Below are 13037 nucleotides of genomic sequence, written 5' to 3' on the forward strand. Positions count from 1 at the left end.
GCTAGGCTGATAAGACAGTGGGATGTTTTTCTAACTGCTGGGTCTTCAAGGTCACACCTTCACTCTGCCGGCTCAGACACTACGGGGAGATCTGTGACCCCCTCGTAGGAGGCTGAGTTAGACAGACAGCAAAATTGGCCAGAGATATTCCATATATCTACGTAAGCTCAGAGGAAGGTCAGAGATCACAGAAGACAACTTCCTTCCTTTTTCCTTCTTCTTTCCCTTCTCTTCTGTCCATGGCCGGCACCCGGGGAGGACTCGGTCCATCCAGCACCATTGACCCCCAGGCTCGAGCTCTCCACTTTCTCCAGCAGCAGCTCTGGGATTTCTCAGGACTGCTCCAGCTCAGGGGAGCGTTGTGGGAGTTTCTGGGGGTGGGGGGGAGGTGAGAGGCTTTTGCTCATACATGAACATATTTGTATATAATTGTATATATTTTCTTATATCATTAGTGTTTAATTAAAGCTGTGTAGTTTAGTTTTCAATCCAGCCAAGTCTCTCTCTTTTTCTCTCTCTCCTTCCCTACCTGGGTGGGAGGGGGAGGGGATCGAGAGCACTGTTGTTGGACCTGAGTCAAACGGTGACATCTCTTCTCCAAAGCAAGTAACAAGGGTCTGGCAGTTCACTTGCTTTTTTAAATATGGACTTGAGAAAACCATATATTTCTGATTAACAAGGGGAAAAAAAATAAATAAATTACTAAGCGATCCCAGGGCTTCAAGAAGCTAATCACAATCTTAATGTTATTATATAATCTGCTGGTGATTATGTAACAATTTCCCCTCTCTGCCCATTCCGGAGTGGATATGAGATACTACAGTCTACATGCCCAGTCTTGAAGTTTTAGTTTCAGGTATAAGAGCTCATTGCAATATAGCCTGCAAGAGAAAACAGGAAAAGCAGAGAGAAAAGACTAGTGTACATGTCATTTTGGGAGAGGCAAGGCCTAATTCAGTGGCTAGGCAATAGGAAGTGCATGTTACCCCACTCAGGGTTAGGCTTCAGGAGCGATGTGGGAGCTGGCAGGCAAAATTAACAAGCGTGAAATAACAATTGCCTTGAGAGCTACAAGAAGTAAAAGGCAAGGGAGCAGTCCTTCAGTAGGAAAATAACTGCAACAATAGAAGGATAAATCTAATCTCACACAAAACCACCAATAACCCGTCTGAGCTCTGGACATGAAATGGACACACTAATATTAAGAAACACAGACTACAGAAGACACTCTAAACAATGGGCTTGGAAAGCCCCAAGGGACAAAATCAGTGCTGGGCTTTTCTGTGCAATACCTGCCAGCTCCCACTGCACACATGGTCAGAAGGGGATTTAGTAAGTATTAAAGTGAACTTTTCTGCCTATCAAGTTGTGGATGAAAGAATAAAAAGTACAAGCATGTTGTTATTCTGTCCATTTCAAGTGTGGAAACACCTTGTTGAAGCATAGACACGGTTGCCTACCATCTTTCCAAATCCTAGCTATGCATAACTTTCTAATATATCTCAAAAAGACTGATATACCATAGTATACACAGCTAGATTTTGCAGGCTGATATCTAGGATAGTCCCAGACAGATAAATCATGCATGTCTGACATGTCAGATTCACAGCATATGCAATATTGTCTTGCTGTACATGGTCAGAGAAGTTGTACAGTAAGTACAAGTCTGGCATCAGATCTCTTGCACGTGTGCTTAACTGCCCATGCAACAAAGTCTGACTTAGCCCAATACATGTCATCCTGCATATCCAGAAAGATACCTATGGCAATAGAAATACAGGGAAAAGCCATGCCACATATGCTCTTCCTCTGTGCAACTGTATTGACCATATAGTAACACAATGCACCCTGTATTAAACGGAAATTCCATACTACATGGGATCCTCAGCACTTTCTGACATTTATTTTTATTACCATACCAGGCTGTGATTGCCCAGCAGAGTGCAGAGGTCAACATCAGTGTATGTACATGACTTCAGTGCACAGAAGACACAGCATGATTACCTAATATTTAATTAGGCTACAACAATCCTTGCCACATGAGCTCATGTACAAGACAACATGATGCCTCTACTGAAAATTTGGGACACAGTATCAGTAACCCCTGAGACACCAAAATTATTGAGTTACCTGGTATTGTTCCACCCATGCCACAGGGATTCTTCTAGGAAGTGTATTTAAAACCACAGCAAAATTAAAGTTAGGAAAGATTCTTTGCAGGTTGAACCTCCTGCTCCAAACAGGGCTATCTTCAAAGGTAGCCTAGGTGGCCCAAAGCCTTCTCCAGTCTAGTTGTATCTCCATGGATGGAAAGTCCACAGCCATTCTGGGAAAATGTTCCTGTACTTGACCACCCTTACACGGAACATTTGTTTTCTTACACACAGTTGGATTTTCTCCAAGTGCAACTTCTGAATTTTGTCTCTTGTCCTGTTGGTGCATATTTCAAAGAGAATCCTTGTCCTGTCTTCAAATCCCCCTGGAAAAGTGAACACAATTAGATCCTGGTGTAGCCAAACTCAATTCCTCAGCTTCTCCTCATACATCACATGCTCCATATACTTGGCAGCCTCCACTGAATTTGCTCCAGGCTGTTGTTAGAGGACCCAAAACAGGACAGTGGATATCCAGTGTGACCTCACCAGCAATGAACAGAGAGCACATATCTACTGGGTATATTGATAATGCACCCCTGTAGGTGTCGAACTCCCATGAACTTGTTTTGTCCACCAGGATGCCCAGGTCCTTTTCTGCTGGGCTACTCCCAAGCCAGTTGGCTCTCAGCCTGGAGCATTGTATGAGGATAGTCTGTGCCACATGCAGGACTTTGCACTTGTCTCTGTTGACCATGACAAGGTTCTCGCTGGCCCATTCCTGCAGCTTGCCAAGGTTACTCTGAATAGTAGCTGTGGCCTCCAATATGTCAACTGATCTGCCCAGTATGGAAATCAGCTGAAAACTTGCTGAAGGTACACTCTGTCCCACCCTGAGTCACTGACGAACATATTCAACATGACTTGCTCCAGGATCAATTCCTGATCCCTCTTAACTGGGCATCAGTCGGACTTCAAAACAAATAGTCCTTACGCTTCAAGCCTGGTAGTACAAGCCTTTTTTTCTTTTTACACACCTAGTTTGCCTGCCCCATCCACATCTCCCTGATTATAAGGGAGATTATAAGAGAAAGATCTTATCGAAAACCATAATAAAGTCAAGCTTAAATGGCATACTCTGATTTCCCCTTGCTCACTAAGCCCAAAGACAATGAGACGGGGTCAAGACATAACTGAACTTAAAGGCGTAACACTTGCTGTTTATCATTTCAGTCTTCTAAAGGCCACAGTCTTTCAAATGTCATATGGAGTGAGCACACAATAATCAGCACCCTGAACACTCACATGCAAGCCATCTGGTCCAGCAGACTTGTATATACCCAGTCTGATTCAGTGGACTTCAATTTGATCCTACTCTATTTGCAGGTAGCCCCTCTCCCTCCAAACTCTGCTACTAGCCATGGAAGCTTCAAAATGTGGAGGGTGTTTTTTAGCAAAGGTCATTGAGTATCTCAGCCTTTTCCTTGACCTTTATCACCAGGTCAGCCACCCAGTTCTGGGTCATTTTCCCTCATTTTCCCTGGTCTTCCTTTTGCTGCCAGTGTACCTGTAGGAGCCCTTTTTGTTGCCTTTCACAACTCCAGCCAGCGTTGGCTCTCCATAGTTCTCTTTTTTACTAAAATACCAACCATCCGCTGCATGAAGTGATGGAGTCACAGCCCAGTGTAATTTGCTTACAAGTCATCTATCTATTGAATGCTTTCTAGAAATTATATTTAAGGCAGATGGTTGTTTTTCACCCATATCTCATATTTTGAAAGTTATAAGCATATGCAAGTGCCTGTTAAAGCATTTAGCTGGTACTGTGGAAAATGCCATTGTTCTAAATTATTCTTTCTTCCTTTGCTCTTTGTTGTTAGTTGGTTTGTTTCCAGTAACCTCAAATTTGGTGCACAAGGGAAACTATATACACATACATCTGAAAGGGAAGAATCAAACAATTACCTCCATCTCTCCAGGATTTTCTCTAATATTCTCTAATATTTTGTAATATATATTTTGTAATATATCAGCTCTGCCTAAGCAACTGCACCATTATTACTAAAAAACCCAGCCCCTTAATGAAAGAGTTCCTTCCTATTATTCAGATCTAGACTTCCTGCCCCAGCCTCTTCTGAAGAAAAATGGAAAAAAAAAGTAATAAAAACGTTATCCAGTTTTACTAGTTGTAGTCAGCCCATAAATCTAAGGGTTATTTTTACTTCTTTTACCTAGTAAAGGAAGGTATTTCTGGCTTTTCAAGCACTTTTATTTAATTTAGTGTTCCAAGACATTTTTCTTACACATAAAGACACCATATTCCACACTTGGTCATTTCATTGGTGTTTTTTTTTATATGGAGCGATTGGTCTCTTCAGTCTTCCAAACTTTCACAATAACTAAGAAGTGTTTCTGCAAGATTTTCTATTAAATACGTGGCTGTATAAAATAGGAAGTTGTTTGAATTATGATACAGCCAGAACTGTACACATTCTGCATAGTTATGTATTACCTCTGTACCTCAATAACATGGTAGATATTAGGACAACTGTATTTAAGGTTGCCAAAACTTGTCTTTAAAATCCATCTTCTAGGTGTTTATAAATTTGTCAGTTTTTATTGCTGAACTGTTGCATTTATTCTCTACTTGTGGGAAATTTTGAAAATGTCTGAGTATGATGAATGCATACTTCTGTCATTATAATAGTCCTCTGTCACAAGTGAGATGTGTTTTGTATTTAATAGTCAATTTGTCCAGTTGCTCAAAAAGCTGCAGGCTTATTTGGATCATCATTAAATCTGCTGCCTTTCATAAGGGTGTGAAATAGAAATAGGATCCAAATCAGGGTTCAGCTGATGAAAGACTACTGAAGTACAGTGCCAGTGCCCCTTTCCTCATTCTCTTTTCCTTGCTGCAGCACAGGGAGGAAGGTCTGCTAGCCACAGACCTCTCTCTCAAGACGTCCTCCTGCTGACTAGGAAAAGCCCAGGCAAAGGAAAAACCTTCCCCATGACCAGGAAAACTGTAGGTGACAAAGAAGCAAAGGAACAGGAACTGCTCCAGGAACTTTCCACTTGTGGGTTAGGATCTGACTGAGGCATGCTCTTCACACCTGGGACTCTGAATCATCTCCCTTCTACACATTTATGTCATCTGAGATCCTGAGAAACTTTCAGATGTCTCATCCCAGCTCTCTCTGAGAGAAGAAGGCCTGTGCCATGCCAACAATACTGAGCTTCTTCCTTCAGCTCTCTGTTTCTGCTGGGATATTTCCTCCCCCAAGGAAGATGGGGGGGAGGGGCAGAACTTTCACAGCAATTAATGCAATTAAACGTTATATTTTAGGTTCTTTTCAGCTTCAAACATTACTGTTACTCCCTGAGAGCATTTAATAGAAATAAATAGGGGAAACCGTGATCCTGTAAGACCCTTTTTTACCACAGATGGGTATACAGAGCCACTTGCCCATATGATATCGTCCAGCTACAGGAAAGGAATTCTGCATTTCTTTCATCACAGATAACTCTTCACAGAGTCACCATGACAGGAGCTGGCACATGGCAGCAGCATGCTATATGCAGGTAATCAAAGCAGTAACTAGCAAGAGAATGCCAGGCTCTCCAGGTAGTGTGACAGCAGCATGGCAGGACAAGCAGCTGAAAGGACAGTGACACAAACTGGTATGGCAAGAAAGAGTTTTCACCCCAACCCTGGACACTAAGGCACAGGGCAGGAAAGAATTAGGGGCAACTATACCTTCCTGAAAACTTAGTCTTGCTCTTTAGAATTCACTGCCAAGCATCTCCACAAAGTCTATGTTGCTGTCCGTATTATTCCTGTCATCTTTAAAAAGATCTTTGAATTCTAGATTCAGTGATGGCCACCTGGGCAGAGGGGGGGCCTGAGGAAGAACTCAAGAATGCTGTAAAGACAGAGCCACAGAGTTGAGAGGAGATACACCAGTGAAGTGGCTAAAACACAAGCAACATTATCCAGCAGCAGCTGGTGAGCTGAGGAACATAAAATCAACACACTCCTCTCTCATCAAGATCAATGTTGAATTTAACCCTACAGCCGTACCTGAGCAGTGCTCAGTGACAATGCTCTTCCACCCTCCCCCTGTGGTGTAAGATTGCTGCAGCTGTTAACAGAAAAGTACCTTCTGAGGCCTCCAAACAGGGCAAAATTATGGGATCTATTTCAATTGGCCAGGTGTCCACACAGTCTCATCTCCTTCTGTGGTTTCGCTCCTTTCAAGGATTTTGTCTCTTCACAGAGTTCTCCACTGGTCTCATGGTTTCTCTCAGTCAGACTTATTCAAAGCTTCACTTGGAAGAGAGCACTGCTGTTTAAACTTACAATTTTACTTTAACTCAGCCACATTCAGTGCTCCCAAAACCTCAGCTTCTGAAGGCAAAGATGATGTGATGTTATTCTCAGCTTTCATCAAGAAAAATAAAGTTCTGTTATTTCCCCTTGGGTTTTGAAGAAAAGCTTGAGGATATGAAAAAAGAATATTCCAGGGTCTAAACCAAGTAACACATAATGTATTATTTCAAGACACTGTTTCTAAAGACCAAGATTTCACTCATCTCATGACTTCTGACCAGAGGCTTAGCTAAGGATTTGAGTTTCCCCCCATTGCACAGGAGGTGACAGGATGGAGACAACTCAGGGCACAGTCTGGGACCCCCAAAACACACAGTGTCTTCCAACAGCCTCCCCTGACCAATGTGCCCCAAGTCTCCACGTTCCTAGAAGATCGATGGCAAAACCACCATTTCCCCCCCACTTCCTTGCCAATGCACACAGCAACTACGTGAGATGAGAAAGGCAGCAGGTCTGAACCCTACCAGTAACCAACCTGAGCAACAACAGGATGCATCTTCATTGAGTGGTTCTCCTTTTTTTAAAACAAAACATACTGCTTCAGGAAATCACCATAGTCCTCCTCCGCCCGGTCACCTCCACGGCCGCTGGCTGTTTGTGGAGGGCTCTCATTTCACCACCTGACACCGAAAAGCAAAAAAATAAAGAAGTCAGAAACATTCTCAGCATGGAACTGTTTTGGATGAACTTCACCCAACATTAAACCCAAACCAGGAGCATTTTCAGCGTGGCAGGCGCTTTTCTTAGCTTCCAGAACAGCATGTGAGTCGACAGGCTAAGGAATCACAGAAGCAGGTGGCGGGAGATGCTGTAGGGGGTCCCGTGTTTGTGCAGTTGTTCTGGGCCTTACACAGGCCTGTTTTAACACGAGCCAAGACACCCTTCTGTGTTTGCAGCCGGTACAGACTTACTGGGGGACAACCAGTCCCACCCAGACAGGACAGAGGGACGGGCCCTCGCCACACACTGTGCGTGCCCACCGCCCGCCTTCCCACGGCACCAGCCATCGACCCAGGCCTGCCAGGCGCGGGCACGGCCCGGGGGGCACACGGCCCGGGGGGCACACGGCCTGGGGGGGCACACGGCCCGGGGGGGCACAAGGCCCGGGGGGCACACGGCCCGGGGCCTCCCCGCAGTCTCCCCGAGCAGGCCGGCTGCGACCTGCCCAGGCACCGGCGGGGCCCGGGCCGGGAGGGCAGGGCGGCCGGCGCTGACCCCGCAGCCCCGCAGCCCCGCAGCCGCCCGCCCCGGCCGCCCCTCCGGGGCCCGCACCCCACCCCCCGCCCCGGGCGGCGGAAGTGTGTGTAGGGGGCAGTATAGGAATTTCCTGTGACGTCCCGGCCCGGACTCCATTAGGCTGCAGCTGGGCTGAGAGGAGACAAACCCAGCGGGCAGCGAGCGGAGCGGGCCGGGCGCCTGGGGCTGCCGGACCGGGGCTCAGGGCAGCGGCGGCCGCCGCCATCGCCAGAGGGAGCCCCGAGCGGGCGGCGGCGCTGCCTCCGGGACCCCCGGGGGGGCACAGGGCCCCGCTCCGCCTCCCCTCACCCCCGCCGCCCCCCCCGCCTGCCCCTCCTCGCCCCCCCGGCTTCCCACCACGGCCGCTCTCGGCGAGGAAACTCTGGCCTCCGCTTCCTCCTCCTCCGACTCGGACACCGGCGGAGCATCCCCGCCCCCGCGGAAGAAAGCCCGGGCCTCCCCGGCGGCGGCGGTGGAGGGAGCAGGAGAGCCCGGGGCTTCCGCGGGCAGAGCAGGCCTCACCTCGTCCCAGTCCCCCTCGCTCCCCGCCGGGCTCGCCGCCGCCCCGCTCAGAGGCAGCAGCAGCGGCGTCGGCAACGCTATGCAGGCCAACGGGGCGGGAGGGGGCCAGCAGCAGCAGCAGCAGCCGCCGCAGGGGCCGGCGGGCCCGGAGCTGGGCTGTCTGGGTGCCCAGAACGGCGAGGCCTCGGCGGGCACGGCCGCCGGCGACCAGCTGGCCCACGCCAACGGGCTGCTGCCCTCGGCCAACAGCGGCGGCGGCAGCCCTGCCGGCCTCAGCGTCAACAACGGGGTGCCCGCCGCCGGGGGCCCCGGCCCGGCCGTCGCGGAGCTGGGGGGCGGCGGCGGCAGCGCCCTGAAGAAGAAGAAGCGGCTCTCGCAGTCCGACGAGGACGTGATCCGGCTGATCGGGCAGCACCTCCACGGCCTGGGCCTCAAGTAAGTGGCGGCGGCCGCGGAGGCGAGGAGGCCGCGGTGGGCGAGGGGCAGCTCAGCCCGAGGTGAGGGGGGGGGGGGGGGTTCCCCTCCTGGCGCCGTCCGGGGCACCCTGACCGCAGGGCCTCCGAGAGGCCGGGGGAAGCCCCGCGCCCTCCTCCCTGCCCGCGGGGGAGGGGGCGGCAGGGTCCGGCGCAGGATCGCAGGAGGCCGGTGGTCCCCGGGGAGGGTGGGGAGCCGGGGCTCGGGGAGAGGAAGGGAGCTCCGGAGGCGGGAGGGGGTTGGTGGCAAAAAACTGGCCGAGCAGTGGGGCAGGCCCGGTCGCAAAAAACAAAACAAAACAAAACAAAAAAACAACCAACAACATAAAAAAAAAATGGAGCCGGAGACGTGTTTTCTAAGCCTGTGCCGGTCGGCTCGGTGTCTGCGAAGGGACAGGCCGGGAGCTTCCTCTGCCAGGGATGGCAATATGGAAGTCGAGCTGCACACCGATAAGGGCAGATCGATACAAACGTGTTAGTGTGGGAGAAGTTATCTGGTAAACGTAATGTGGCCCGGGGAGCGCGGCGGGGGGGGCAGCTTTTTACAGATGAGCTCCGAGATTTGGCTTCTCAGCTAGGAGGAAGCAAGTGTAAACTAAGCTGCCACTTAAACGGGCTGTTTGGTTTTGCTCTGAAAACCTTCGGCCCTGTAAGCAGTGAAGGCCTCTGCTGGGCTGGGCACAAGTTTTTTGTAATAATCCTAGCTGTAGACAAGAAATTAGTATGTTGGCTCTGTTTCCTAAAATCAGAATAAGGAAAATAATTTCCCAGAGGAGATGTCTAAGTGTTTAATCATAACACTTACTTTGTGAGTAAAGGTAGAGACAACACATGACAATTTTGGAAACAGGCTAGAGAAGTCCTGTGAAGTCTTCACATAGCTACCACAAAAGAAGTTTTCAAAACACTCTGGAATGGGTCAGTTATAAAGAACTTAGCACATAAACTTGCCTCTTGTGTCAGAGGCAATTTATTTTACAGCAGCAGACAACTCGTGACTGTTCATAGATGACACCACAGTAAATAAGCTATTTTTAGTGTAAAAGGGGGAGGGCTACAGGTTCATGAGTTTGTTTATTTTATTTTAAGGAGCCACTCTTAATACATGATGAGGAAGAAAAAAGCTAGACTTATTGCAGATGTAGCAGCTCTCCATGTTCTTTTATGGGGGGGAAGGGAAGGGGTGGGCAGGGAACAGTAGCCAGTAGCTAACAGCTTTCTAGTCTGTCTTTCTTCATGAAGTTTATCTTCTGTGCAGGGATGGCTGTTTGTGGTGGCTGGTAAGTCACATACTTTATGGTACTTCAGCGAAGCTTTCAAGCTCATTGACAAGTTGCTTTAGATATAGGTAGCTGTTTACGTGTCTGCCATTACCTGGCAAATGAGGTAGTCTTTTTGGACAAGCATCTGAATCTGGTCATAGTTTTCTTACTTTATTAAAGTTACTTTTAAATATGGTTAACTGTTATCATAGCAGGCAGTATATTTGTGAGGGTAAAACTGGTAAGGTTTTTTTACACTGTATCTCTCCTGCAGCCAGACTGTTGATCTTCTCATGCAAGAGTCAGGATGTCGTTTAGAACATCCTTCTGCTACCAAATTCCGCAATCATGTCATGGAAGGAGAATGGGATAAGGTAACGTAGGGCTTATAGGACTGTATTAACCACTGTTTAAATTTATAGTTATCTGTGAGACAATTCAAAATCCACCCTCCTTATATACTTTTTTGTTTTGTTTGTTTTTATGCTGATTTCTGCAGGCTGAGAACGACCTGAATGAACTTAAGGCCTTAGTGCATTCTCCGCATGCAATTGTGGTAAGAGGCGCACTTGAACTCTTTCAGAGCTGTGTAGTTGGACTAATTGTAGTGGTGTAATATTTCACTATGAAATTGGTTGTCCAAACTTCTTGCTTTCTTTTTTGTTTACTTCAGTTGGCTTGCATGCTATCTCAAACATTATACTAATCTGAACTTTTTATTCTTTTTTTAGAATGTGAGATAGGAAGCCCCAAAGTGTTGAAGCTAGTATTTGTTGCACTGAATGTTTAAACTTTGTTGAACATACTTAACTGATAAAAGAGAAATCCTGTAAGAGTCCTAAAATAGGTCAGTTTCTGTAGAAATTGCTTATGTTGAATACTAATTTAAAATTTGGAATACTTCTCACAATCTCTGTTTATGTGAGTTAGGTCTTCTTGAGGGAAGAGAAGTTTAGAAATAAAGTGCAGTAATACTGATGTCGAGTTGGCATTGTAATAGCACATTACAAGAATATAGAGGCTGCTATAGACCATGAACAATACTGTTGCTTTTCCAGATGGCTTCTAAAGAGCAAATGCATTTGTATTGCTGTTCGGGATTTTATTTGGAGCTTTTTCTCTTTGGCTGGCTTTTATTTTAAAGATGAACCTAGAAATAAAAGGTTGGTAGATCCTGTGACTTGACCATTACAATGTGTTGTTCTGATTTTGGTTACTTTGAGGGAAGTGTTTCTTTGTTTGGTTCCCCCCCCCCATCTCAAGATGAAAATAATTACTTAGCTCTTCAAGTGTTCTGTTGTGTTTAAGCGTCTATTTCATAAAATGAAGTGAGAACAACTAAGGTCACTTTGGAAGAAAACAGTAGTAAGGCTTTTTGAAGTGTCTGTGGCTGTAAACAATGAAGAATCAGCTGATGGCTGCTTAGCTCCACTTCTAGCTGATTCATTTGTTGTCAAGACAATTTCCTGTCCTGTGGGGGAGGGAGAGAAAGAGAGAACAGGAAGTAGGAAAAGCAGATGTTTCACAAAACATCAGAAGGTACTTAAGAGAAGTTTGTTCTGTTATTTTGATCAAGCTTAGCACCTCTTACTTAGGCTAGTAGTTAGTGCACTTTCTCTTTTATTGAAGGCTTGATGCATGTAAGATCTACTGTACAAATAGTTTTGAATATTGCATACAGTTTTCAATAGTTTATGGAGACTGAAAGTATGAAACCACTGTATGTGAGTATGAATGTTCATTTGAAGCAAATGTTCTCATGTCTATCTTCTGAAGTTATCAAGTTCCTCTGGAGTATTCAAATGCTTTACGTATCTTGTAGTCAGGGGGTTTAACTGAGTATCAGTGTTGTACTTTTTGGAGACTTTCATTTGAAGAAAAGGGAGCCATTTTCCTTCTGTTTTGGAGAGCTCTGGAAGCATACTATTTTTCAGTGTTGATGTCTGACTGCTTGAATAAAACTTGGTGCAGTAAAAATACTTGGCTGAGACTGAACTTTACCTGAACCAAATATTTACTGTCTTCTTCTAGAGTTGTTCTGCTTTATATAAATAACATATAATTTAAAACAGATGACAGTATTAAATGTCGTATGTTAGCAAGACAATACCGATTTGCCAGGGTAAGTTGAGCTTGTGTTTGCTCCATCCTATGTGCACTGTCTCCATCTCCTTCCCCTCACAGCTGTTTTGTATATGGTTGAGATTCTGGGTGGGTATTAGTATAGTCGGTTCCTGGAAAACTAGTGAAAGACCATTACAAGTAAGGAAGGATGCTTTATGCTCTGTAGGTAATACAGCCTACAACAAAGAGCTGCTAATGGTATGTGTCTGGATTAGGGAAAGTTTAGACAAGGCACTCTTTAAAAACAAAAATAGATTTTGGGTTTCTTGACTTGCACTGTATGACTAGATATTTAAAAAATGTATGCACACAAGAAGGAGTACCTAAAAGTTTAGATGCCACAGAGTATTTAACAAAGTAGGAGGTGTTTGTCTGAGGTGTGTGCGTATTTGGTATTTTGGTTTTCATATTGCAGTTGTTTTTCTTATAGTTTGTGACCTGGACAAAATAACCACGATATGTAGCTGCTTTTGAAATGCCTGGTCAGTGAAGGGGATTCATATGTATTTTGAAAATTCTATTCCTGTTTTAGTTTCCCTATTTCTGCAAAGTGCTGCAAGTTCTACAGGTGAAAACACTAAACATGAAATGGCCGATGTCAATTTGTGAAACTTTGATGCTGTGTATTGTTATATTGGAGGGGTGGAGACAGTCTTGTTTATTTCTGTTTATGTCAACACAACTGTGAGTACTATATAATATGTGATTAGTCATGTTTACTTTTCCAGCATGTAAGATACAGCTGTCTTGAGACAAACTGTAGGAAATCTTTGTAATTATTTCAAGCATATTATTTTTCCTTGAGTAACACTTAAAAAGTATTAGCTTCAAGCTAGCCCAAGGTTTTGCTTACTTTAGGGCTACTGGCAGCTATCTTAGGAGACTTCACATTCCTTCTCAGGTTCAATTAGATTCTTCCTCTATAGTAGTCTAGAAT

The 13037-nt window shown here is 45.9% G+C and overlaps 1 protein-coding gene and 1 long non-coding RNA gene across 2 annotated transcripts in view; one reads left to right on the forward strand and one right to left on the reverse strand.

Moving 5' to 3' along the window:
• Positions 1-303: 303 nt before the first annotated feature.
• Positions 304-7778, reverse strand: LOC127382490 (uncharacterized). The gene is made up of 3 exons (XR_007888968.1): positions 6959-7778; positions 2131-2479; positions 304-881 (listed from the first exon to the last, which is right to left on the reverse strand). It is a non-coding gene; the product is annotated as an uncharacterized LOC127382490 (long non-coding RNA).
• A 47-nt stretch (positions 7779-7825) lies between these two features.
• Positions 7826-13037, forward strand: part of WDR26 (WD repeat domain 26) — a 32016-nt gene continuing 26804 nt past the window's right edge. The window contains exons 1-3 of the mRNA XM_051614193.1: positions 7826-8676; positions 10251-10350; positions 10476-10532. Coding sequence (XP_051470153.1) covers positions 8321-8676; positions 10251-10350; positions 10476-10532 — 513 coding nt within the window. The 5' untranslated portion in view covers positions 7826-8320. The remainder of the gene's footprint in view (positions 8677-10250; positions 10351-10475; positions 10533-13037) is intronic.

The sequence above is a fragment of the Apus apus genome, chromosome 3 (genome assembly GCF_020740795.1).
Source record: "Apus apus isolate bApuApu2 chromosome 3, bApuApu2.pri.cur, whole genome shotgun sequence".
Lineage (NCBI taxonomy): Eukaryota > Metazoa > Chordata > Aves > Apodiformes > Apodidae > Apus > Apus apus.